At 45.3% G+C, this 23,296-nt stretch overlaps 1 protein-coding gene and 1 long non-coding RNA gene across 4 annotated transcripts in view; one reads left to right on the top strand and one right to left on the bottom strand.

Annotated features, from left to right (window-relative positions):
* Positions 1–20,530, bottom strand: part of LOC138747311 (uncharacterized) — a 291,147-nt gene extending 270,617 nt beyond the window's left edge. For 2 of the 3 annotated variants that reach the window (XR_011347426.1, XR_011347427.1), the window contains exons 1-2: positions 20,458–20,530; positions 2,019–2,153 (exon numbers count right to left, since the gene is read on the bottom strand). This is a non-coding gene — a long non-coding RNA (uncharacterized lncRNA). The remainder of the gene's footprint in view (positions 1–2,018; positions 2,154–20,457) is intronic. The other variant, XR_011347428.1, reaches the window with a different exon arrangement.
* Positions 20,531–21,583: 1,053 nt separating this feature from the next.
* On the top strand, positions 21,584–22,270 carry LOC138746681 (skin secretory protein xP2-like). Its single transcript, XM_069904971.1, has one exon. The coding sequence runs from the start codon at positions 21,584–21,586 to the stop codon at positions 22,268–22,270; it is 687 nt and encodes a 228-aa protein (XP_069761072.1).
* Positions 22,271–23,296: the final 1,026 nt, after the last annotated feature.

The following is a 23,296-nucleotide window of genomic DNA, read 5'->3' on the forward strand; positions in this document are numbered from 1 at the left end:
GCAGAAGAGAGTCCTTTCAGTGCCTGTGGATTTCCCTCCAGTGTTCCTGCAGTCACATAGACCCCTGTTCAATCAATTGGCAACCTGAGATCCAGATCCAAACTTCTGATATGATCAGGAAGCCTTCAGCAGCTTCGGGAGCCCTTCTTGCCCTCAGGACCAATGTTGCCAGAGGTCCAAAATTTTTATAGCACTGCCAGTCACAACATCTAGCCCAAAACAGCAATTTCAATGTTCTCTACAAAGTCCTACATTACATGCAGACAAATTGACACAAAAATCTTGCATCTAATAACTATGGATATAAAAAAAGTCTTAAACAGGGCTAGAAAAATCTAGAAATCTAAGTTGTCGTGTTCATTATTTTCGCAATATTTGTACATATCTGATGCAAAACGACTCAGCATAGATGGTGTTGGCTCGCAACTGTTACAACAAAAATTGACCCTATAATGTTTTCAAACATACCTTCAAACAGAGTACAAGCTTTCTGCTAAAAATCCAAATCGGCATTCAAGATTGCCAACATTCATTTGATTGTTTAATTAACAATTAAATTTTCATAAAATTTGCAATTGCACTATTCCCTTTCATTGACTCAAATGATTTGTCAGTGTCTCAGCAAACTCAGTATCAGTAACATCTTAGTTTCATTATGGAGTACCACCCAAAAACCTGCACACACCCTCAAAAGTAGCCCAAAACCTGACCCGCAAATGCCCAACATTTCCCACAACCGGTCTCCAAACTAGCCCAATTGGGCATGAAATCCGCCCAACTGGCAACCTTGCTGAGGGTCCTCTCGAATCCAAGTGCTGCGACCTTGTTCCCTCGAGCCAGTCTCCAGCAGCCCACAGCCTGTGAGGTCCTTCAACCGCAAGTCACCAACACCCCAGAGCCTATGTGTGTTCTTCAACTTCTGAAATCCTCGCTAGTCCGCTGTCGGGTTACCTCCACGTAGGGTGGTTTCCTATGCTTTTCCTTCTCAGCAAGCAGTGTTCTCCCTTTTTCTGGTGCCCTGCACTGGTCATCTTCTCCCCTAGAGTCTGCAACCTCTGCCGAGCACATGTGCCGTCATCTAGGGCACAAACACCGCAGTTCACAAGATAAAGGAACAGAAGTAGACCTGCGGGATTTTAATTAATGACACTGTCTACTCCTACTAGCTGTTTAAAGCCTGTACAGAGCCACAATCATTAGTACCAGGCGGTTGGACCTGCAGAGCAGTGCTGTCTCCACTCCTGACTCTGACTCTCCCATGTCCGGACCAGAGGAAACGTTGGTATTACAGCCATTCCGGCAGCACCACCAATTTTTTATGCTCCATGGCAACACAAGCACTGAAATGCTCATCCTTAACCTAACTGTTATTCCATGAATTAATGGTTGAGATGCAATGAGTTATGGCCTGTAATACAATCTGTGGTTCATGATTTCATCTGAATGCCTCGGTCACATTACACCCTCTGTAACACACTCTGACCCAGCTGTTATTCGATATGTAATTAAATGCAGCCCACTAGGTTTCCCACTCAAACGCAAATTAAGTTCAGACTCAAAGTAGAAAGTCTGATGGGGGATGAATGGTGAACTGTGGTTTGGCTATAAAATAATCTGGTTGGCTAGTGGAGTATTCAACATTCTGAATGTCACTGGTAACGTCCTTTCCAACTGTGCCAGCGAATTAGGATGGGACTCATTTATGAGAGTTTAATGGCTAACGATCTGTCCAAATTTACAATCTCCATGCAGGAATCCAAATGATTAGCAACAGCCAACGAGTTGGCCTATACTGCCCAGAATGAAGTAAAATTAATCAAAATCTGCACAAACATTTGCTACAGGGAGATTATGAAAATCAAGGGTGGCACCGAGGTCAATTGCAATGCTCTAAATCATGCCTCATCTAAAATCTCGTCAATTTCCTGGGCTGGATGGCAAATTAATTTAACACACTACTGGGGAAACACCAAAGCAGCATATCTTTTGTGTGTAGGACACAGTGTGAAATATATTACCATCTTGAAGCTTTCAGGATGGCACAGTTGTAGTTAGCGCAATACTGCATCAGCAAACTAGGTTTGAATCCGCTGCTGCCAGTAAAGAGTTTGCATGTTCTCCCCATGTTTTTGTGGGTTTCCTCTGGATTCGTCCTATATTTCAAATACGTACAGGGTTAGTAGGTTAATTAGTCACAAGAGTGTCACTGAGTTGTGTGGGTTCAGGGTCTGTTATCATGATGTACGTTCACATTTATTTGTAGTTAAATTAAATACACCTCTAAATGTATGGCAGATACTATAATCCGGTAACTCCATAATTGCAGCTCTGAGGCAAACACATTTGGAATCAAATGTGGCTGTGGCTGTTACATATCCAATCAAACAAGTTATGGGCGTACGGTTTGCGTCGTGGTTAGCTCAACACTTTTGTGCAGGTGGGCCACAACTGTGCAGTTCGAATCACAACATCAAGGACGCTGACAAAATAACCACAATGGGCCTTATTAGAATGAATGAAGAGTCAGCGTACTGAGATGAGGTCCAGTCACTAATGGGCTGGTGCAGAGCCAACAACCTGTCATTGAATGTTAATAAAACAAAAGAGATAGTTGTTGACTTCAGGAGGGCTCGGCAGGACCATGCTCCACTGACCATCATCGGCTCGACCATTGAGGTCGCTAAGAGTATCAAGTTCCTGGAATGCACGGCGGAGTATCTCACCTGGTCCCTTAACACTAGCTCCATAATCAAGAAAGCACAGCAGTGCCTCTACTTTCTGCGGAGGATGAGGAAAGTTTATCTCCCACCCTCCATCCTCACTACGTTCTACTGAGGATGTATTGAGAGCATCTTGTGCAACTGTATCACTACCTGGTTTGGAAGCTGTATCACCTCAGACCGCAAGACTCTGTAGAGGATAGTAGAGTCAGCGTAAAAGTCATTAGGGACTTTCTTCCTACCATGAAGGACATCTACAACACTTGATGCAGGCGAAAGGCAATAAACATTTTGAATTGCTCCACACACCACTCATGTAAACTGTTCTCCCTTCTGCCATCTGGTAGGAGGTACTGCAGCACTCCCACCTTTACGTCCAGATTGGGCAACAGATTTTTTTCCCCCAAGCCATCAGGCTCCTGAATTCCAAGAACCTATGTGGATAGTGTACCGTGGACTTTCACCAGAGAGACAATGTAGAACTGTGAATGGTCCCCACTATAATATGAAGAAGGGATGAAGAGATAGAATGGGATGGAGGTAGACTCTGTATGACTGAATTTTATTCTCATATTTTGCATCATCATTTCATCTCCACAGCTACATCCCAGTATGTAACGTGCCTCCAGCCAGTCATTGACCTTTAGAAAAAAAATGAATCCACTTAATCAGATTACTCTGTGTAATTCTGTCCACGGTTCTCATAAGTATCTGACTGCTCTCCATGCAATTCCCAGTCCCCGCCTAACCCCCTGCCAAAATGAGAGTTTAGATGAGAAATCTGAGCTTTAAGTGCAGTGTTTGAAATAACCAGTTAATCAGTTCCCCAAAGTCCAATTGTAAAAACTGGATATCTATTTTCCTGTTGATTGCCAGGCTTTTTTAAAATATAAATTTCCAACAGCATAAAACTATCCTTGAGTCATGATTCCATGCTTTAATGTAGCCAGTTTCCTATCTTTATACTGCATTATACTACAGAGTAACACAGCTCTTTGGGTTCAAGACCCAATCCCGAAGCAGGATCTTGCCCTAAAATGTCGATCATTCATAGATCCTGATCATCCCACTAGTAGCCCTTTTGCTTCAGATTCCAAGATCTGCAGCTTGTATCCCTCTCATTTTATTTCTTCGCTGTTGCCTTCAGCAGAATTTATTGACATTTCATGCACCTTCAACATTCCTGAGCACTTTAAAAGGCAGCACCACCCACTTGTGGTCATTGACAGATTCACTGCAGCCATTGCCGAAAGTTTGAGCTGTGATTTTAAGGGTAGCTTATGTCAGAGCCTAGAAGCTGAGGGATCCCACTGGAAGGGCAGCTGGACATGCTCACGGGTGCTCCGTGCAATAGTTTCAGTGCAGCGGTCACAGTTGAACGAGATTTCTAAAAGGCTGCACAAGTAGCTCCTTTCTTCCACACGAGGTCCAGACATGTCTTGGGATTGGAAAACAAGTGACTAACCCAAGCTTTTACTGCTCCCCCATGCACTGAGCTCTGATATTCACAGCCTCACATTAATGGTTGCCAGATGATGTGGTGCACGACTTCAGAAACTGAAATGAGGCTCAACTCAAAACTTCATGCATTAGAAATGTGCTGCCCTTCCATTTCAGACAAGCTTCTAAGGAATACCCAAGTTATGTCTAAATTTAAATTTACATTTAATTATGACTAAATTTAAATTTTTCAGAAGAGTGACTTTTCTAATATTAGGCAGATCAAACCAGTCATCTTTTGCACACAGAACATTCCCTGCAAATTTCTTCACTTAGCACGCACTGACTTGACTACCACTGGAATATAGACCTGGAAGGAAATGAAAAGGACTGCAGAGTTTAACACTTTGTAGTTCAGGACATTGTTCACTCCCTCACTTTTGGTCTTGTCCTGGCCACTACCTGACTTTCCTGTCCAGATATTCCGCTCCTTTCTCCCCACAGTTCTCCATCTTGTGCGCAGTTTTGTTCTGTTAAAATAGACCAATAAAATGAAGAATGACTTAAAGCTAAACTCGGGATTTTCAAGTTTTCTTCGGCTTGGCTGGAAGCTTCTAGAAGCAGTGTCTGCAGCAGCAATTGCATTTCTTTGCCCTAAAACATGTCGCTGGCTCTGACCCAGCTGACCTGCAAGTCTTGTAATGAACCTGCTCACTCTTTTTTTTTTAATTTAATTTTTCACACTGTGAACCATATCAATCAAAATACAAACAAACATTTCCCTCTTAAATATACGCAGAGGCATTTTTTCCCCTTTTTTCCCCAACCTTCCCTTCCCCTCTTCCCACCCACCTCCAAACCCACTTAACGTTCAATAATAAAACAATTAAACAATGTCATCATACAATGAAAATAAACAAGAAAATTGTGTGTTCTACTTTTGCACACTGGATCAAGTCATTTTGTCTTCTTATCATTTTATCATTTTAGCAAAGCGTGAGCAAGCCCTGGCCACTACCATGTACGGTTCCCAAATTTGTTCAAATAATGTGACTTTTTTTTTTAATTATATGGTTTTTTTTTCCCAATGGAATACATTTATTCATTTCTCAGGCTCTCTTCTGATTTCCAAGTTGACATTATACATTTTTTTGCTGCACCTAAGGCTATCATAATAAATCTTTTTTTGCGTTTCATCCAGTTTGAGGCCTAATTCTTTACTTCTTATATTACGTAGAAGAACGATCTCTGGATTTTTTGGTATGTTGCTTTTTGTGATTTGATTTAATACCTGATTTAGATCTTCCCATAACTTTTAACCTGCTCACTCTTGAGGACAATCCTCCACTACTATTCCCAGTGTCCACCACCACCTTCTGTCCCCTCAGCACTGCCTTGCTTATTCTGCATTTCCCCTTTTGTGACTCAAACCCGTGGAGTTCAGGGCCTCGCAAGACACTTGCACAAAAGCAGAGGAGAGATGTAATGAATCACCTGCCCACGGAATGCCTTCTGCCCTGTCCAAATCAGGATTGCACTAAGTCCCAGAAACCCAGTCTGTGCTCATTGACCTACAGTGATATCTAATCTATGAAAGTATCAAATTGCTAATTCATATATTCTTTATTTGTTCAAATAGTTGTTCCAGTTTTTGTTCCAGTTTTTATATTCAAATAGTTCCTTACTTGCAAAAGACTGCCTTTCTAAAAGTGTTCCCCCCCCCACCCGACCACCACCATAACAATGATCCAACCTTATCACCCATAAGAGAAGTTGCTTACCCCCAAATTCAGACCTAATTTAACTTTTAAATCTAATTCAAGGGTGATGCTACGACAGCATTAATGACCCGAGTTCAAATCTAACGCTGTCTGTGTGGAGTTTGTACCTTCTCCCCTTGAATGCATGGATTTCCTCTGAACACTCCTATCTCCTATGTTCAAAAACATAGGGGGTTTGCAGATTAATTGGTGTATTTGGGCAGCACAGGGGTCATGGGTCGGGAGGGGTGTTACTGTGCTGTATGCCTACATTTTATTAAATTTTTAAAAATAGAGATACAGGCTTTTCTAGCCCACGTGCTCTCATCACCCAAATACAGCCATTCAATCAATTAACCGACCAACCCTGTGCGTCTTTGGAACTTGGGAGGGGCACTACAGTAGATTTCAGATTTATTGTTAGAGTTCATACATGACATCACGTACAACCCTGAGATTCTTTTTCCTGAGGGCGAGGCAGAATTACCACTTATTGGTAGTGCAAAAAAAAACTATACACAATGTAAACAGATAAAGAACATAAACAGATAATAAATATAAACAAAATGACTATGCAATTCAGAGAGAAAAAAAATCAATGAAGTGCACCTGGAGGAAACCCTCGTAGGTCATGGGGAGAATGTACAAACGCCTAACAGACAGTGGTAGCATTGAACTCGGGTCGTGGGGCTATAATAGCATTACACTAACTATGCTGTCCTCTTGTGAAACCTCCACTTCTGTCAACTCTCTGAGCCCTAAGCAAATAAAAATTCCTTGCTAAATCTTTCCACTTCTCCTTCCTTCTCAATTCCTTTTGGCTATCTACCATCCAAACGTCACAACCTTTCTAAAGCTTTTTTCATGAAAAAAAATTCTTTCTTCATTCACACCTGCACGAAATGCTGTGTGATGGCTACTTGCAAGGTAGTATTGTTGCTGGCTAGAACATGAAGGAACCCCGGTAAGGCAACTGGGGTGGCGCAATGCTATTACAGGGTCAGTGACCTGGGTTTGAATCCGGTGTTTTTGTAAGGAGCCTGTATATTCTCCCAGTGACCTGCATGGGTTTTCAACGGTGCTCCAGTTTCCTCCCACTTTACAAAAATGTATGGGTTAATTGGGTGTAATTAGGCTGTACAGGTTTCATGTGTTGGAAGGGGCCTTAACTTGATATGTCATTTAACATTTTTAAAAAATCTAACTGGCAGCTTTTTACTTTTTTTGGGGTCTGAAGATCAGTTCTCGTAGAATCATCAGTTTGGCTTCTTTAAGCTATAATTTTATTTTTAAAGTTTAGACATACGACACAGGAACAGGCCCTTCCAGCCCACATCCCTGTGCTGCCCCAAATACCCAATTAACCTATGATCCCAGTATATTTTGAAGGGTGAGAGGAAATCAGAGCAATTGGAGGAAATCATGGGGAAAGGTAAAAGCTCCTTGCAGACAGTGCCAGATTCAAACCCGGATTACTGGTGATGCAATAGCATTGTGCCAGCAATGCCGCCCTAAACCTTATGTGAACAGTGTGTCAGGGGGCAGCTGCAATAATCAATGTATTGCATAGATTATGTTTTTTTAATTGCATCCGCTCCCAGGAACTTGTATATCTGAATATATTTAAGAAGATCTAGCGCTTCCTCTTTCTTAACCTTGACATGCTTCAATTTTTACATGATTGGGGAATTAGGGGATATGGGGAGGAGGCAGGTCGGTGGAGTTAGGTCATAAATTAGATCAGCCATGATTGTATTGGATGGTGGAGCAGGCTCGATGGGTCATCTTTGGCCTACTCCTGTTCCTACTTCCTATGTTCCTATCTGTTTACATTCGTTATCTATTCACAGTTTTTAATTTGTTTACATGTCTACGCTTTGTACAATTTATTTTTTGCACTACCAATTAGTGGCAATTCTGCTGTGCCCACAGGAAAAAGAATCTCAGGGTTGTATGTGATGTCATGTCTGTACTCTGACAATAATTCTGAAACCTGAGCACTAAACCTCTTCGTCCAGAAGCTTTCATTAGACATCCCCAAGAAAACGCTTTGTTTCCATGACAACCTTCTTCTGTGGGAAGTTACAATTGGAATTTAAATTACTTTAATTTTATTGCATGTAAATTTCAATTATTATATTAAAAAAATTACATTTAAATTGCAGATTAAAAATTCTTTACTAACAGAAGAGAAGGAACTGACCTCCCAGCTGAAAAGGTTTACTTAAACAAACCAAAACACTGCAATTAGTGGCTGAGAAGCAGCCCCTGATCTCTGGAGAAAATTCTCGACTGAAATTTTCAATACACAACAATCACGATTGATAATTATACACTTCTTTGGCTTGGCTTCGCGGTCGAAGATTTATGGAGGGGGTAAAAAGTCCACGTCAGCTGCAGGCTCGATTGTGGCTGACAAGTCCGATGCGGGACAGGCAGACACGGTTGCAGCGGTTGCAGGAGAAAATTGGTGGGTTGGGGTTGGGTGTTGGGTTTTTCCTCCTTTGCCTTTTGTCAGTGAGGTGGGCTCTGCGGTCTTCTTCAAAGGAGGTTGCTGCCCGCCAAACTGTGAGGCGCCAAGATGCACGGTTGGAGGTGAGATCAGCCCACTGGCGGTGGTCAATGGGGCAGGCATCAAGAGCTTTCTTTAGGCAGTCCTTGTACCTCTTCTTTGGTTCACCTCTGACACGATGGCCAGTGGAAAGCTCGCCATATAACACGATCTTGGGAAGGCGATGGTCCTCCATTCTGGAGACGTGACCTACCCAGTGCAGTTGGATCTTCAACAGCGTGGACTCGATGCTGTCGGCCTCTGCCATCTCGAGTACTTCGATGTTAGGGATGAAGTCGCTCCAATGAATGTTGAGGATGGAGCGGAGACAACGCTGGTGGAAGCGTTCTAGGAGCCGTAAGTGATGCCGGTAGAGGATCCATGATTCGGAGCCGAACAGGAGTGTGGGTATGACAACGGCTCTGTATACGCTTATCTTTGTGAGGTTTTTCAGTTGGTTGTTTTTCCAGACTCTTTTGTGTAGTCTTCCAAAGGCGCTATTTGCCTTGGCGAGTCTGTTGTCTATCTCGTTGTCGATCCTTGCATCTGATGAAATGGTGCAGCCGAGATAGGTAAACTGGTTGACCGTTTTGAGTTTTGTGTGCCCGATGGAAATGCCTAAGATACTATAACATGAGGCTGAGTTCACTCATAAGAATGCAAGAAATGGAGTAAACCATTCAGCCCCTCAATCCTGGCTGTTTTTTTTAAAACATCCAGTATAATTTTACTGCCCAATCACCATATCCATTTAATATTGAGAAAGCAATCAATCTCTGTTTTGTACACAACTAATAAGTGAGCTTCTGTAGCCTTTAGAACCAGAGAATTACAAAGATTTACCTGCTTGAATGAAGATATATCTGTCCCAATGGATTGGCCCTTAATTTGTGACCCTAGTTCTTGATTTCGTAGCTTTGGATCACTTCCTCTGCAGGAAGAGTCAAAATACTTTAAAGCCAATGAAATGCTCTTTTTGACATTTAGCAATGCTGTGCTCTCATTTAGGAAATTCAGGAGCTATTTTGTGAATCAATTCTGGACTTGTTACAAGCACCACGCAAGCTTGACGGGAAATGTCTCATTTTCAATGTTGCAGCCTTTCAGACTCAATTTTGAATTTTCCCAACTTTCATGCCTTCCTCCTTCCTTGGACAACTCTTCCACTTTGTTGATAGGATAGTTAAGAAGGCCTATGAGATGTTTGGATATATTAAAAGGGGATTGAATTCAGGAGTAGCGGTCATATTGCAACTCTACAAATCTCTGATGTGGTGAGACCACATTTAGAGGATTGTGTTCAGTTCTGGTCACCTCATTATAGGAAGGATGTGGAAGCTATGGAGAGAGTGCAGAGATTTACCAGGATGTTCCCTGGATTGGGAAATGTCTTATGAAGCAAAGTTAGCAGAGCTGGAACTTTTCACTTTGGAGCTTAGAAGGATGAGAGGAGACTTCATAGAGGTCTATATAATTATGAGAGGCATAGATAGAGTGGACATCCAGCACTTTCTTCGGGCAGGATCAGCAAACACCAGAGGACCTATGTACAAAGTTAAGGGAGGGAGGTTCAGGTGAGACATCGGGGCAAGTTGTGTCTTTTGTTTATATATACAGAGTTGTGGGTGCATGGAATGCTTTGCAGGGGATGATGGTGGAAGCTGAAACATTGGGGGTATTTAAAGTAAGAGACTCTAAGACAGGCAAATGGATGAAAGAAAAATAGAGGATTATGGGGTAGGGAGAGTTTAGTATTTTTTTAGGAAGGGGTAAAAGGGTCAGCACAAGAGGGCCGAAGGGCCTGTACTGCGCTGTATTGTTCTTTGTTCATAGCAGTTATTGCAACGAATCAGCACTGTCTGTAAGGAGTTTGTATGTTCTCCCAGTGTCTGCCTGGGTTTCCTCTGGGTATTCTGGTTGACTTCCACCCTCTAAAATGTACCGGGGTTAGAGATTATTGGGGTATTGGGTGGCTTGGGCTCATGGGCCAGAGGGGCCTGTAACCATGCTGTCTGTCTAAATTAATATATAAAAATAAATAAATGGACGATCCAAGCATGCTTATTGTGGTTTAGATTTTGTCTCTCTGAGAATAGTTTTCTGGCCGGTCCCACAGCCCAGGTATAAGCAACATTTTACACAGATGAAGAACCAAAATGACCTTCAAAATTGGTCTCATCTATCAGAGATACTCTCTCGGTCCAATTTTACTTTCGCGACTAGTGAAAAACTCTACATTGAAATGGAAATTACAATGGCAAGGTTCATATCCGCCATAGAGTGAGAGATAAATAACGAAATACATCACAGGCCAGAACAGAACATGAGGTCATAAATATTACCAGGTATGTTCAGTTGTGGGAGGGGAGGGGGGGGGGTCTCAGACCTGAAATATTATGCCTGTTTCTTTTCATAGATGCTGCCCTTTTCTATAGATGCTTTTGATATTTTTGGTTTTGATTTAAGATTTCCAGATTATGTGTTTTGTTTTAATTTTCACAAGGGAGAAGTGCCTTGCTCCATAATGAATCTTTATGTCACTCCAGAAGGAGAATCGTCGTCATCGATTAACCTTCTCTGAAGGATCAAAAACATCAAACATTGCTGAGCAGTATTTGAGAGTGCAGTAGTTGGTAAATCAGGATATGGCTTGGGTACCTAAAGAAACAGGGGTTGAAGAGGAACACCTCAATGGTGTGAGGGAGAATGAATGCTTGAATTTAAAAATAAAATGTACAAATTATACGGTGGAATGGAAGTTACAAAGCCGAAGCTGAAAGCAACTTTACAAAATCAGCCACTGGATGAGAAATAAATAACAAAGCAAATACATGACAGGGCATTACAGAACAAGAGCTAACAAATATCGTCAGGTATTATTATTCAGATGTACTATTGTGAGTTGTTGAATGTTATCGACTGATCAGCTTTTTTTTATTTGAGCTACTAAATGGGCACAAGGCTTTGCATGGTTTGGTCTTATCAGTGGAAAGCAGCTGCAGTTTACAACATTAAACAAGTTATTCAGCTGTAAACTGAATGGGTTCTGCGATCAAGATCGGGGAGATTTTGATGATGGATTCTTCATTTTGCAGCTAAAATATTCATCGTTGATAGCAAATTGGTACGAATTGGTGGAAACATCATTTTTCATTTGTAGTTAAATACAATCCTGGGGAAACTCAGCAAGTCAAGCAGCTTATTTTATTTAGCAAAGGTAAAGATACAAAACCATCGTTTTGGGCTTGAGACTTTCATCTAGGCGTGTGCAACACGTAGGCAGGTGCCCGAACAAAATAGTGGGGGTGGGGGAAACAGGAGGAGGAGGAGCTCAGACAAGAGGTTTATATTTGTAGTAATTTTTATATACTTCCATTGATGGTCAATAATGGTCAATAAACATTATCTCCTTGCTTTTCCTTCAGACACGTACCATTGATTTATTTCAAAAGGGTTAATTCTGGAGTGAAATATCACAATTTTGCAAATGCGAAGCGGTTTGCCTACTAACATCAGCTACAACAGTACAAACCCTTCTTCATGAGCCACAGTCTGTGGCACTCTCCATTACAGCAATATATCATAAAACCACAAGTTCTTCGCTTTGAATGGATTAAGAAAAAATTTCTATTTCAATATTCGTTTTTTCTTTTCAGCATTATGCCATCGAACATCAGGTCATTCCAAAGTGAAATGTGACTGCATTATTTCTCATTACTCCTGAAATTCAACCACACACTCCTGAGAATGAGTCATCTTCTGCTCCCCACTGCAATGTCCATGATAGGGGTGCTGGGGGTGACATAACCCCTTGTGCAACACTCTCTTCCACCACACTGTCCCAAGATATTACCTTGCTGGGGACTCCCTGGATAGCACAGTGTTCCCAGTGCAGCATACGACTGGGAGTGCAACACAAGTGAACCACTCAGCTGAATCTCCACCAACACTGCTTAATTTCCAAGGTCCCTCAGCTGCTGGTCTCTCGCTATACAATTCCACCCTCCTTATTCAACCACCACTGCCAGCTGGCCGATTCCCTCTTCTCATCTAAATTTCTGCTTTCCCGATCCTTCTCCTGGCCCCAATCCAACATAAAATTTCAAGATTACATTAATGTTGTGTATTAATATACAAAAGATGTCAATGTTTGGTTGCCATGAAGGCACATGAAGAGGCTCCACTAACATAGCATGGCGCTCTCAACCACAAGGAGAAGCTCAAGAGAGCCTCTTCTTCCCACAGGCAGTGAGAATGCCACAAGACCGAAGAAGCTGCTCACACTAACCATCTGAGACTTTCATACTCATGAAAGAATATGTATAAATTAAATACTTGTCCTCCATGTGTACTGTTTGTCTGTATGTGTGTTATGTCTGGTTGTGTATCTACTGTTTTTTCTTTTGCACCAAGGACCGGAGAATGCTGTTTCGTTGGGTTATACTTGTACAATTAGATGATTTGACTTCAGGGACACCGAGTATCTGTGCCCCCCCCCCCCCCATCCAAAGTGGCCCTTCCTTTCTCCCTTCCCTTTGTCCTGTCAACAGCACAGGCCAATTAGACCAGTGGTCACCTTGTCCTTGAAGGTGGCCTTTGAAAGGAGCACACTGAGGCACAAGTGTTGATGCCTGGTCACGTGCAGGCTCTGAGACAGCTCAACCTGTCAGCAGAGGGCCAGAAGGATTATGGTGCTATGTTGCTGGAGTGATCTTATACACCAAAAAGTCTAATCGACACGTAATGCCTTGCATTTAGTTGTCGTCTGAAACCAGCACTCAGCAACATTCTGATAGTCCATGTAAATGCAATAATATGTTGTGTGCTTTTTATTGGATTAATTGAGCTTTGCTTTTAAATAATTTTTTCACCACAGGGGAAAAAAAAGTCAAATGATCTTAATTGGATCGCTCCTTCACCAGCTCAATAGCCAGTGGCTGCCTTTAATGTGGTAAGGCTTTATTAAATTTCTACATCACGGAAAATGAAAGGAAATGATGAGCATGCAAGAAATAGGAGCAGACCATTTGGCCCTTCAAAGAGATCCTTTACCTCAGAAACATGAGTCAAGCCAAATTTAATGTCATTTAATTGCACAAGTACAACCTTTCCTCAAATGCAAAACAGTGCGGACACCTTACCAGACCCAACACACATACAGACAAACAAGACATATTCAGGACAAGAATCCATATATACAAATAAATATTGTTTTATAAATATGAGAGTCTCGGAGGGTTAGTGTGAGGAGCAGCCCTAAAAGGCTGCTCTTGCATCACATTCATGTTGTGCAGCGACTGGTGCCATAGTACTGCCCGCTAAGTCAACGTCATTCATGTTGGTGTTTTAAAAATCTTGCTCCTGCGTCTCAGGCTGACAACGCCACCACAACATTATTAGCACGCCACTAGCCAGCCGCTTGCAGTAGCATTACATCCATGCTAGGCAGCCAAGTGCAGCGGTCCACTGTTGACCCTTCCTCGGAGAGGGATTACAGTGGGCACCTTGGAGTCGGCTAGGACGCATTCATGGAGATAAGCTGCACTCGGGCGTTTTGACTGTATAAAAGGGCCTATTGAGAGAGACAAGAGGGAGAGAGAGCTGGGAAAATTTGTGGATGGTCTCTCTCTGGCAGTGCACGAGACCATGGACAGACACGTCAGCCAGAGAATGGGGTGAGGAATTTAAATGAGTGGCCACTGGGAGATCCATGCTACTGTGATGGATGTTCAGCCCTGAATGGCCAACCCTTTACTCCGAGACTGTGATTCCTGGTTCTAGACTATTCAATCAGGATCCCATCAATTCCACAATGACCCTTTGAATGTCTATATTTCAAATAAGATCACCTTTTATTCTTTCAAACTCAAGACAGTATATGCTCAGTCTGATTAATCATTCCTCATGTTGCAGAAGCTTTATTGAAGGAGCCAATCTGGTCAACCTTCAGTGCACTCAATCTACTACAAATCTCTCCTTCCTCAGGTCAGGAGACTAAAAGCAGAAATGAAGTTGATTTGTAAATGGCAGCTCATTTTGCATGGCTGTGAACTCATTGCACAGTTATTAAATAAATGTAAACTAACAATGGATGAACTGGGTCTCTGACTGCCTTTAATGTGGTTTTGCATATTCTTTCCTTTTCTCATGGAAGCGCTTCATGGAAGGGTGACATATCATGAAACACACACATTCCGTTTTGCTAGGATTGAGCCATTCACGATTGAAAGAAACAAAGAAAATAAAAACAGCTGAAAACATCAAAAAGTCAAGAGATCAAAGGATCCATCCTTTAAAGAGACCTAAAATGGTCAGACTGATACCTTCTGCCAGAGTTAACTGTTTCATCACGATTGTTTATTGGAATTTTCCTTGCTGATCTAACTACACACAAGGGTCTGGATCCAAAAGGTACTCTCAGACACCAATATATACATTGTCTGAGGGTACAAATGCATTCCCATCATTAACTTATACCTATACATTTTGCTTTTGTCAGAAGACGAGACTCGAATCTTCATCATTTTAATCTCTTCTGTCTGATAATTAAAAGAAAGATTAATACTTAACTCCAGTTGTCAAGTTTGACTGATTGTACAAGTACCACCTGATGAAACAGTTCCTCCAGACCTCAGTGCAGACACACAACAGACCTGACACATACATTTACAGACAAATAGTAAATACATTGGAGTTAGGGCTCAGTCTTCTCAGGAAGTGCAGTCACTGTTGTGCTTTCCTAACAAGTGCTCATGATAGGTCACTTATGAAGTGAACTCCAAGGAACTTTGTGCTCTCCACTCTCTCCACTACAGAGATGTTGGTGTGGTCCTCGAAGTCCACAATCATCTCCTTCATCTTGTCCACGATGAAATTCAGGTTGCACCATAATCATGACCATGTAAAGCGACTCATCATTGTTTTTGATGAGGCCAACTGCTGCTGTGTCATCTGCACACTTGATGACACTGCTGGAAAAGGATCTGGTGATACAGTCGTGGGTCAGTAAGTAGCGTGAACAGGAGCAGGCTGAGCCCACAGCCCTGAGATGCACCAGTGCTCAGAGTGATGGCGCTCAATGTTCTGCTACTGACCTATACAGATTGTGCCTTTCCATTAGAAAGTACAGAATCCAGTTACTGAGAGGGGTGTTGAGACTGAGGACAGTTTCTCCACCAGCCTCTGGGGAATGTTGTATTAAACACCAAGTCAAAGAACAGCTGTATGGCATTTGAGATGTTGTTGTCCATTTGGGACAAGATGGAGTGAAGGGACAAGCTTTAGTATTGTCTGTGGAATGGTTTCTTCTATAGGCAAATTGAAATGGGTCGAGCATCTTTGGGGGGTTGTGCTTTGATGCGTTCCATCAGCAGATGCTCAAAGCATTTCATAATGGTGGAGGTCAGTGCCACAGAGTGATCATCACTGAGGCCAGTTATTGTCCTCTTGTGTACCGGGATGATGGTGGCTATCTTGAACCCTGTGGGAATGGTGGACTGCTGCAGTGAGGTGTTGAAGATGTCCGCAAAGACCTCCATCAATTGGTCCTTCAGTATCCAACCAGGTGTGTTGTCTGATCCTGCCACCTTGTGTGGGTTCACTTTGCATAGTGTGCTCCTCACCTCAGCCTCAGATTTGCAGGAGGCCTGTTCATCAAGGGGACATGGTTTTCTTCAGCGTCATCCTGTTCTTCTCATCAAATCCTGAATATCAAGTGATGCCAGTGTCCAGCCAACCAGTCTCTCTCAGTCAATTGTCAGGGCCCTCTCTGTCCAATCTTTGACCTTCCAGCTCACCACACTCCAGATGTGAAATCTTTCCGAGTCCAGCTGTGCAGCCCCCATCACACCAGCTGACCAATTCCTCTCCACATCGTGGCTGGCTTCACAGCTTCCATCTCATCTCCGCCCAACTGTGCGCTGACTGCAACTGATCACCCCCCCCCCCACCCCACTACCCCACCATGACCAGTCCAGCTCTCCAATTTCTCACAATTGAGCTGCTCACTTCCAACTGTCCAGCTGTTCAATCTGTCACAGCCCTAGCATTCAAGCCTGAGAACGTACTCGAGCTCTAATTGCTTTCCTTCAAGAGGATCAACTGACTGAGCAGGCAAAATAGGCACCAATAATTCACATTAGGGAAAAACAAAATTTCCCATCTCATGAAAGAAACAGATCACAAATCCCATTAGCTACTCCGTTGAAATAGGTATCAGAACTTTCCATGGAGTAATCTCAAGAAATCTCAATTTATAGACATTCCTGCTGGGAGCATGCTTGTATCCAATAAAACTATAGCAAAGGAGTATTCTACAAAAGGCAAAGGGTCTCTCTTTCCACTGTGGAACAGACTGAGCATGTTACATCCCTTAATCATCTCAGGAAGGAAGGAATGCTGGTTGGTACACTAAATGTTCTTTCTCCCTGAATGTAGAGTCACCTACTGGATTAGAAACTGACTTGGTGGCTGAGGGGTCCCCTTATAGAAGGTTATAACATCATCAGGTTATGGATAAAGTGAACGTTAACAACCTTCTTTCCGCCCCCACCCCCCACCCCCAATTCTGGCAAAGGTTAAAGGGGAGAGATCTGAGGGAGAACTTTTTTACTCCCTCTCTGCGACGAGCTTTCAGAGGGAGCTGAAGAAGTTGGTACAACTGCCAAGTTCAAAAGACATTTGGACAGATATATAGATAGGAAGGGCTTAGCGGAATATTGACAGACCCAGAAAGCCAACTTGGTCAACATGAACAGGTACGGCTGAAGGACTTCTTTCAAGCTGTACGATGCTCTGAATGTCGTGGGAAATGTGGCAAACAAGCACCCACTGCATCAAAGTGATAATGAGGGTGGAAATCTGCTTTATTTACAGCTGTTGACTGAAAGAATGGCAATAACTCCAGTGACAATATCCATTTTTTAAAACTATGTAACAATGGTTAACGCCACACTATTATAGCACCAGCGACCTGGATTCGAATTAAACGTTGTCTCTTAGGGGTTTGTACGTTCCCACCGTGTCCGCGTGGGTTTCCTCTGTGTGCTCTGGTTTCCTACCACCCTCCAAAAACATATGGGGGTCATAGGTTAATTGGTGTATTCGGGATGTACAGGTTCGTGGGCTGGAAGGGCCTGTTACTGTCTAGTATCTTCAAATTAAACGTTAAGCTCCTGTGGCGGCCCGCCACCACAGAGATTGAGCCGGCACATTGCGCAGCGTGTATGGCAGTAAACAGCAGCGTAACGCACCCCCTTAACACAGCAAACCGGCACAGTTGAACGCTGGAGCAGTGCAAGACCAGCAGCCCTAAAATGGTGCTGGCCAAGCTGCCCAGCTAACAGATCAATAAGAGGCTGGGGAAGAAGGGTATTCACATACAAGAATGTTCCCGCCCGCTATTGTTATTCATGTGGCTGATGTCAGCCAATCAAACAAACAGCGGGAACTCTACCTGTATAAAAGGAGCCTTTCCAGCCTCAATAAATCTCAGAGTTTAACCTCCCACTACAAGTGTGTGTGTTTCTTTGTCACAGTCGGCTACACTCCTTTGCTCTTCCGCTAATGAATGTTTACTTCCACATACACAAGAGAGCAGATGGATCTTTTTTTTTAAAAATCATCTCATCTCAAAGGTCACTAATAGTGCAGCAGGCTCTCTGATGGAACCAGGATGAATGCACACTTCCAAAAAAAATCTTGCAGCGTGTGGAATAATGCAAAGGATGGTATTTAACTCCAGACACCATCCAATTCCAATGTTTTTGTGCTAAGCGTGAAGCTGCCAGCAGAAGATTCCAATATCCCCGAATAATTACAGTGTACACATTAGCTCATAAATAAATTTTACAATAAGATTTGTCACAGGATGAATCAACATTAAGCCATAAATACATTTGAAAATAAAAACTAAAAAGGTAAAATTGAATTCTGAAGATCTGCCTTTTGGAGGTTCTGAGGCAACGCAAAGCACGATAAATTGCTTCATCTGTTCCTGAACTCGATGCAGTGCTTGAGGGTGGAAATTCAAAATGGATTGGGGGTTTTAACCTCGAAGAGCATGAAGGTCTATAAATCAGAAATATTGAAGGGCTCAGGCCTTTATACGCTGTTTGACCTGCTGAGTTTCTCCAGCATTGTGTTTTTTTTCAGTCACGGTGAGTGCAGACTTTTGGGTTTTTAATTTGTTAGAAAGCAAATTCCCACCAATCAAGACAAGTTTACTTGAAACATACAGCCCTGCTAGTGGCCAGCCCCTATAGAAAACTACTTATGGCTGTTTTCATATCTGGGTTAATTCCTCAATTGAGACAAAACTTTAACTCATCCAGCGGACTGCCAGTCTTCCCAACATTTAGGAGTGAAAACAAACATTGGGAAATAGATAGAGCAATAAATAATTTGCTGGAAGAATTCAGATGAAGAGTTCAGATCCAAAAGGTTGACTCTTTCTCCCACTGTGGCTGCTCAAACTGTTGAGCTCCTCCAGCAAATTGTTTTTTGCTCCAGGCACCATCATCCAGAGCCTCTCAGACACGGTCAGTGACACAGGACTAATGAAGCAGCACGACTGTCTACCATCTTGCCTGCTGAGGAGAAATGAGTTGAGAGGGCTCTTACTCAGAGTTTATTTTCCAAACCTTGTCTTTCCTCCAAGTGTTGCCAGAATGGGGAGAATGTATGCCAGGCTAGACAATTATAGTGTGACCAACAGTACCAACCGTAGAAGCCCACTATTGGGTTGTCCACACATATAACTAAGGCATCTACTGCAATCTGGTGCTCCTGTTCTGGCCTCCTCTACATCAGAGACACAGGAGACAGACAGGGAGATCATTTCATTGAGCACTTCGCTCAGTCTACTGCAAAAATGAAGACAACCCACTGGCCAACCATTTTAATTCTGTGCACCACTCCTACACCAAAATGTCTTTCCATGGCCTCATGCACTGCCAAACCAAGGCCGCCTGCAAAATGGAGGAAGAATACCTAGTTTTGCATCTGGCATCCTCCAATCAGTGGCGACTTCTCGGTTTTCTGTTAGGCTTCTCCCCTCCTGCTGTCTCCTTTCCTCCAGCATCCCACCATTCCCTCTCACTTCCAAGCTTTTTGCCTCTTTTGCCCTCCCACCCATATCCATGTTAGACCTCTTGCCTGTGGGCCTGTGTTCCTCCCCCCTGTCCCTCCCGCCAGTGTTTTCCTCAGGCACCAACCTGCTTTTTTGCTCTGACTGAAGGACTCAACCCAAAAATGTTGGTTATGTATGCCCTGATGAGTTCCTTCACCTACAGACTCTCTTGTTTAATTCCACTCTATGGGCAACCGTATCTGGATTGCATGGAGAGAACTTCAGAGAGAAAAATGGCTCAGAGGAAGCACTGACCACATTACAAGAAGTGCAGACAGAGGCTGAAGTTTCTAATGAAGTTATTTTCTGGTTTCTTACCATTGAAAAGCTGAAGTGTTTTCCTTTGTGTGAAGATATTGTTTTATGGTTTTATTGTATTGTATATGTTGAATATATATGGGTTTTTGGAGGGGGTGGGAAGAGGGGAGGGAGGGAAAGGGGGGGAAAAAAGGGAGAAAATGCCACTGTGTATATTTAATGAGAAACGTTTGTACATATTTTGGTTGATATGGTTCACAGTGTGAAAAATAAAATATAAAAAAAAAAGAAAAGCTGAAGTGAAGGGTCTCCATAAGCCATTCTCAACCTTTTTTTTGGCTATGGCCCCCTTAGGCTCAAAGTTTATGGGGCCGCTTCCCTGTTGAAACAGTCATTTGGTTGGTTTCTTCTGTATTTCTTTCCTACAAACTACATAAAATTTTTTTTAAAATATTTTATGATTTCAGACTACGGTCCCCTTTCAGTGTGTTATGGCCCTCAGAGGAGATATGAGGGGCCACATACAACCCCATTGGTCTACATCATCGTCCACCAAGATGGTGGGATAAGGTCAGAGGTAAAAGATCATACAGGTCTTACCAGAAGAATAGCCAATCACCATGTTACTTGAAAATAAATCCTTCAATTTGCTTGATATTGCAGTTGCTGGAAAAAAATCCACACATAAATAAGGATAAAATAATTCTTCTCGTGGGTACTCAGAGAATTTGATTTTTAGTTGCTCCAAAACTTCATACAATCTATCTTTCATTAAATTGGATTAATGGCACTTTAATGAATTACAAGTTTCTAAGTTATGTGGGGTTGTTTTAATTTCTGATGAAACCTGCTAATGCAATAATTTGCAAAACAAAACATTTTAAAAAAAGGGCAAGGACGATGTACTTGCTGTTTGCAAGTAAACTCAATCTTTTATTAGAAATGTACTCAGAAGGTGATTTAAACGTAACTGATAACTTGCACAAGGATTCAAGTTCACATTCTGCTCCTGGCTCACACCTCCTGCACGCTGCTCAGCCAGAGAGCCATTTTGCTCAACACGCAATGTTGCAATGCTTCAGCGACTATCTCACAAAGGCAGGGTTTTCCTTTCACTCATTCAAGTGATGTTGTCAGTGTGGCTCCATGCAGAACTCAACCCATTTGCAAGCGTTTAGCGAACTTGTCCCACCCCCCAGGATATATAAGGTTCCATATGACATCTCCCACCGCGTTTTCCTGCATTTGGAACCTGTACATTTTCCCTCGCCACTATAGAACATTTCTGGAAAAGCGCACCCAATGCATGACCTTCCCAGCGCTAATTCTATTTCTTCTAGACGATCTCAGGAGCTCCATAAATATTCCTGATGGTTTAATGAGTTTACCATGTGAAGCTGTGTTTGCTGATTAGGATAGCCTGTCCGACCTTGTGTTGGTTATAATGCAAAGGGTACATCCAGGGGAGAGCCCCCCCCTCGCCCGCCCACCCTCTCACCTGCACCCCCAGGGGGAGAGACCCCCCGACCCCCCCAGGGTGAATGCCACCCCCCTCGCCCCCCCCAGGGTGAATGCCACCACCCCCTCGCCCCCCCAAGGGTGAATGCCACCCCCCTCACCCCCCCCAGGGAGAAGATCCACTCCCCCTCATCCCCCCCAGGGTGAATGCCACCCCCTCGCCCCCCCAGGGGGAGAGCCCCCACCCTTGCTGCGCCCCCCAGGGTGAATGCCCCCACCCTCGCCCACCCAGGGTGAATGCCACCCCCCTCGCCCCCCCCAGGGGGAGATCCCCTCCCCCTCGCCCCCCCAGGGGGAGATCCCCTCCCCCTCTACCCCCCAGGGGGAGATCCCCTCCCCCTCTCCCCCCCAGGGTGAATGCCACCCCCTCCCCCCCCAGGGTGAATGCCACCCCCCTCGCCCCCCCCGTGTGAATGCACCCACCGCCCCCCCCAGGGGGAGAGCCACCCCCCTCGACTGCCCCAGGGTGAATGCCACCCCCCTCGCCCCCCCGCCCAGGGTGAATGCCACCCCCCCCTCGCCCCCCCAGGTGAATGCACCCCCCTCACCCCCCCCAGTGGGAGATCCCCTCCCCCTCGTCCCCCCCAGGGTGAATGCCACCACCTCGCCCCCCTGGGTGAATGCCACGCCCCTCACCCCCCCCCGGGTGAATGCCACCCCCCTCGCCCCCCCCCAGGGTGAATGCCTCCACCCTTGCCCCCCCCAGGGTGAATGCCACCCCCCTCGCCCCCCCAGGGGGAATGCCACCCCCCTCCGCCCCCCCCCAGGGGTGAATGCCTCCACCCTTGCCCCCCCCAGGGGGAGAGCCACCCCCCTCGACCCGCCCCTGGGTGAATGCCACCCCCCTCACCCCCCCCAGGGTGAATTCCACCCCCCTCGCCCCCCCCCTGGGTGAATGCCACCCCCCTCACCACCCCCGGGTGAATGCCACCCCCCTCGCCCCCCCCCCAGGGTGAATGCCTCCACCCTTCCCCCCCCCCAGGGTGAATGCCTCCACCCTTCCCCCCCCAGGGTGAATGCCACCCCCCTCGCCCCCCCAGGGGGAATGCCACCCCCCCTCGCCCCCCCCAGGGTGAATGCCACCCCCCTCGACCCCCAGGAGGAGATCCCCTCCCCCTCGCCCCCCCCGGGTGAATGCCACTCCCTCGCCCCCCAGGGTGAATGCCACCCCCCTCGCCCCCCCCAGGGTGAATGCCACCCCCCTCGCCCCCCCAGTGGGAGATCCCTCCCCCTCGTCCCCCCCAGGGTGAATTCCACCCCCCTCGCCCCCCCCTGGGTGAATGCCTCCACCCTTCCCCCCCCAGGGTGAATGCCTCCACCCTTCCCCCCCCCAGGGTGAATGCCACCCCCCTCGCCCCCCCAGGGGGAATGCCACCCCCCTCGCCCCCCCCCAGGGTGAATGCCACCCCCCTCGCCCCCCCAGGAGGAGATCCCCTCCCCCTCGCCCCCCCGGGTGAATGCCACTCCCTCGCCCCCCCAGGGTGAATGCCACCCCCCTCGCCCCCCCAGGGTGAATGCCACCCCCCTCGCCCCCCCAGTGGGAGATCCCCTCCCCCTCGTCCCCCCCCAGGGTGAATTCCACCCCCCTCGCCCCCCCCTGGGTGAATGCCTCCACCCTTCCCCCCCCCAGGGTGAATGCCTCCACCCTTCCCCCCCCCCAGGGTGAATGCCACCCCCCCTCGACCCCCAGGAGGAGATCCCCTCCCCCTCGCCCCCCCCGGGTGAATGCCACTCCCTCGCCCCCCCAGGGTGAATGCCACCGCCCCCTCGCCCCCCCAGGGTGAATGCCACCCCCCTCGCCCCCCCCAGTGGGAGATCCCCTCCCCCTCGTCCCCCCCAGGGTGAATTCCACCCCCCTCGCCCCCCCCTGGGTGAATGCCTCCACCCTTCCCCCCCCAGGGTGAATGCCTCCACCCTTCCA

The sequence above is a fragment of the Narcine bancroftii genome, chromosome 12 (genome assembly GCF_036971445.1).
Source record: "Narcine bancroftii isolate sNarBan1 chromosome 12, sNarBan1.hap1, whole genome shotgun sequence".
Classification (NCBI taxonomy): Eukaryota; Metazoa; Chordata; class Chondrichthyes; order Torpediniformes; family Narcinidae; genus Narcine; species Narcine bancroftii.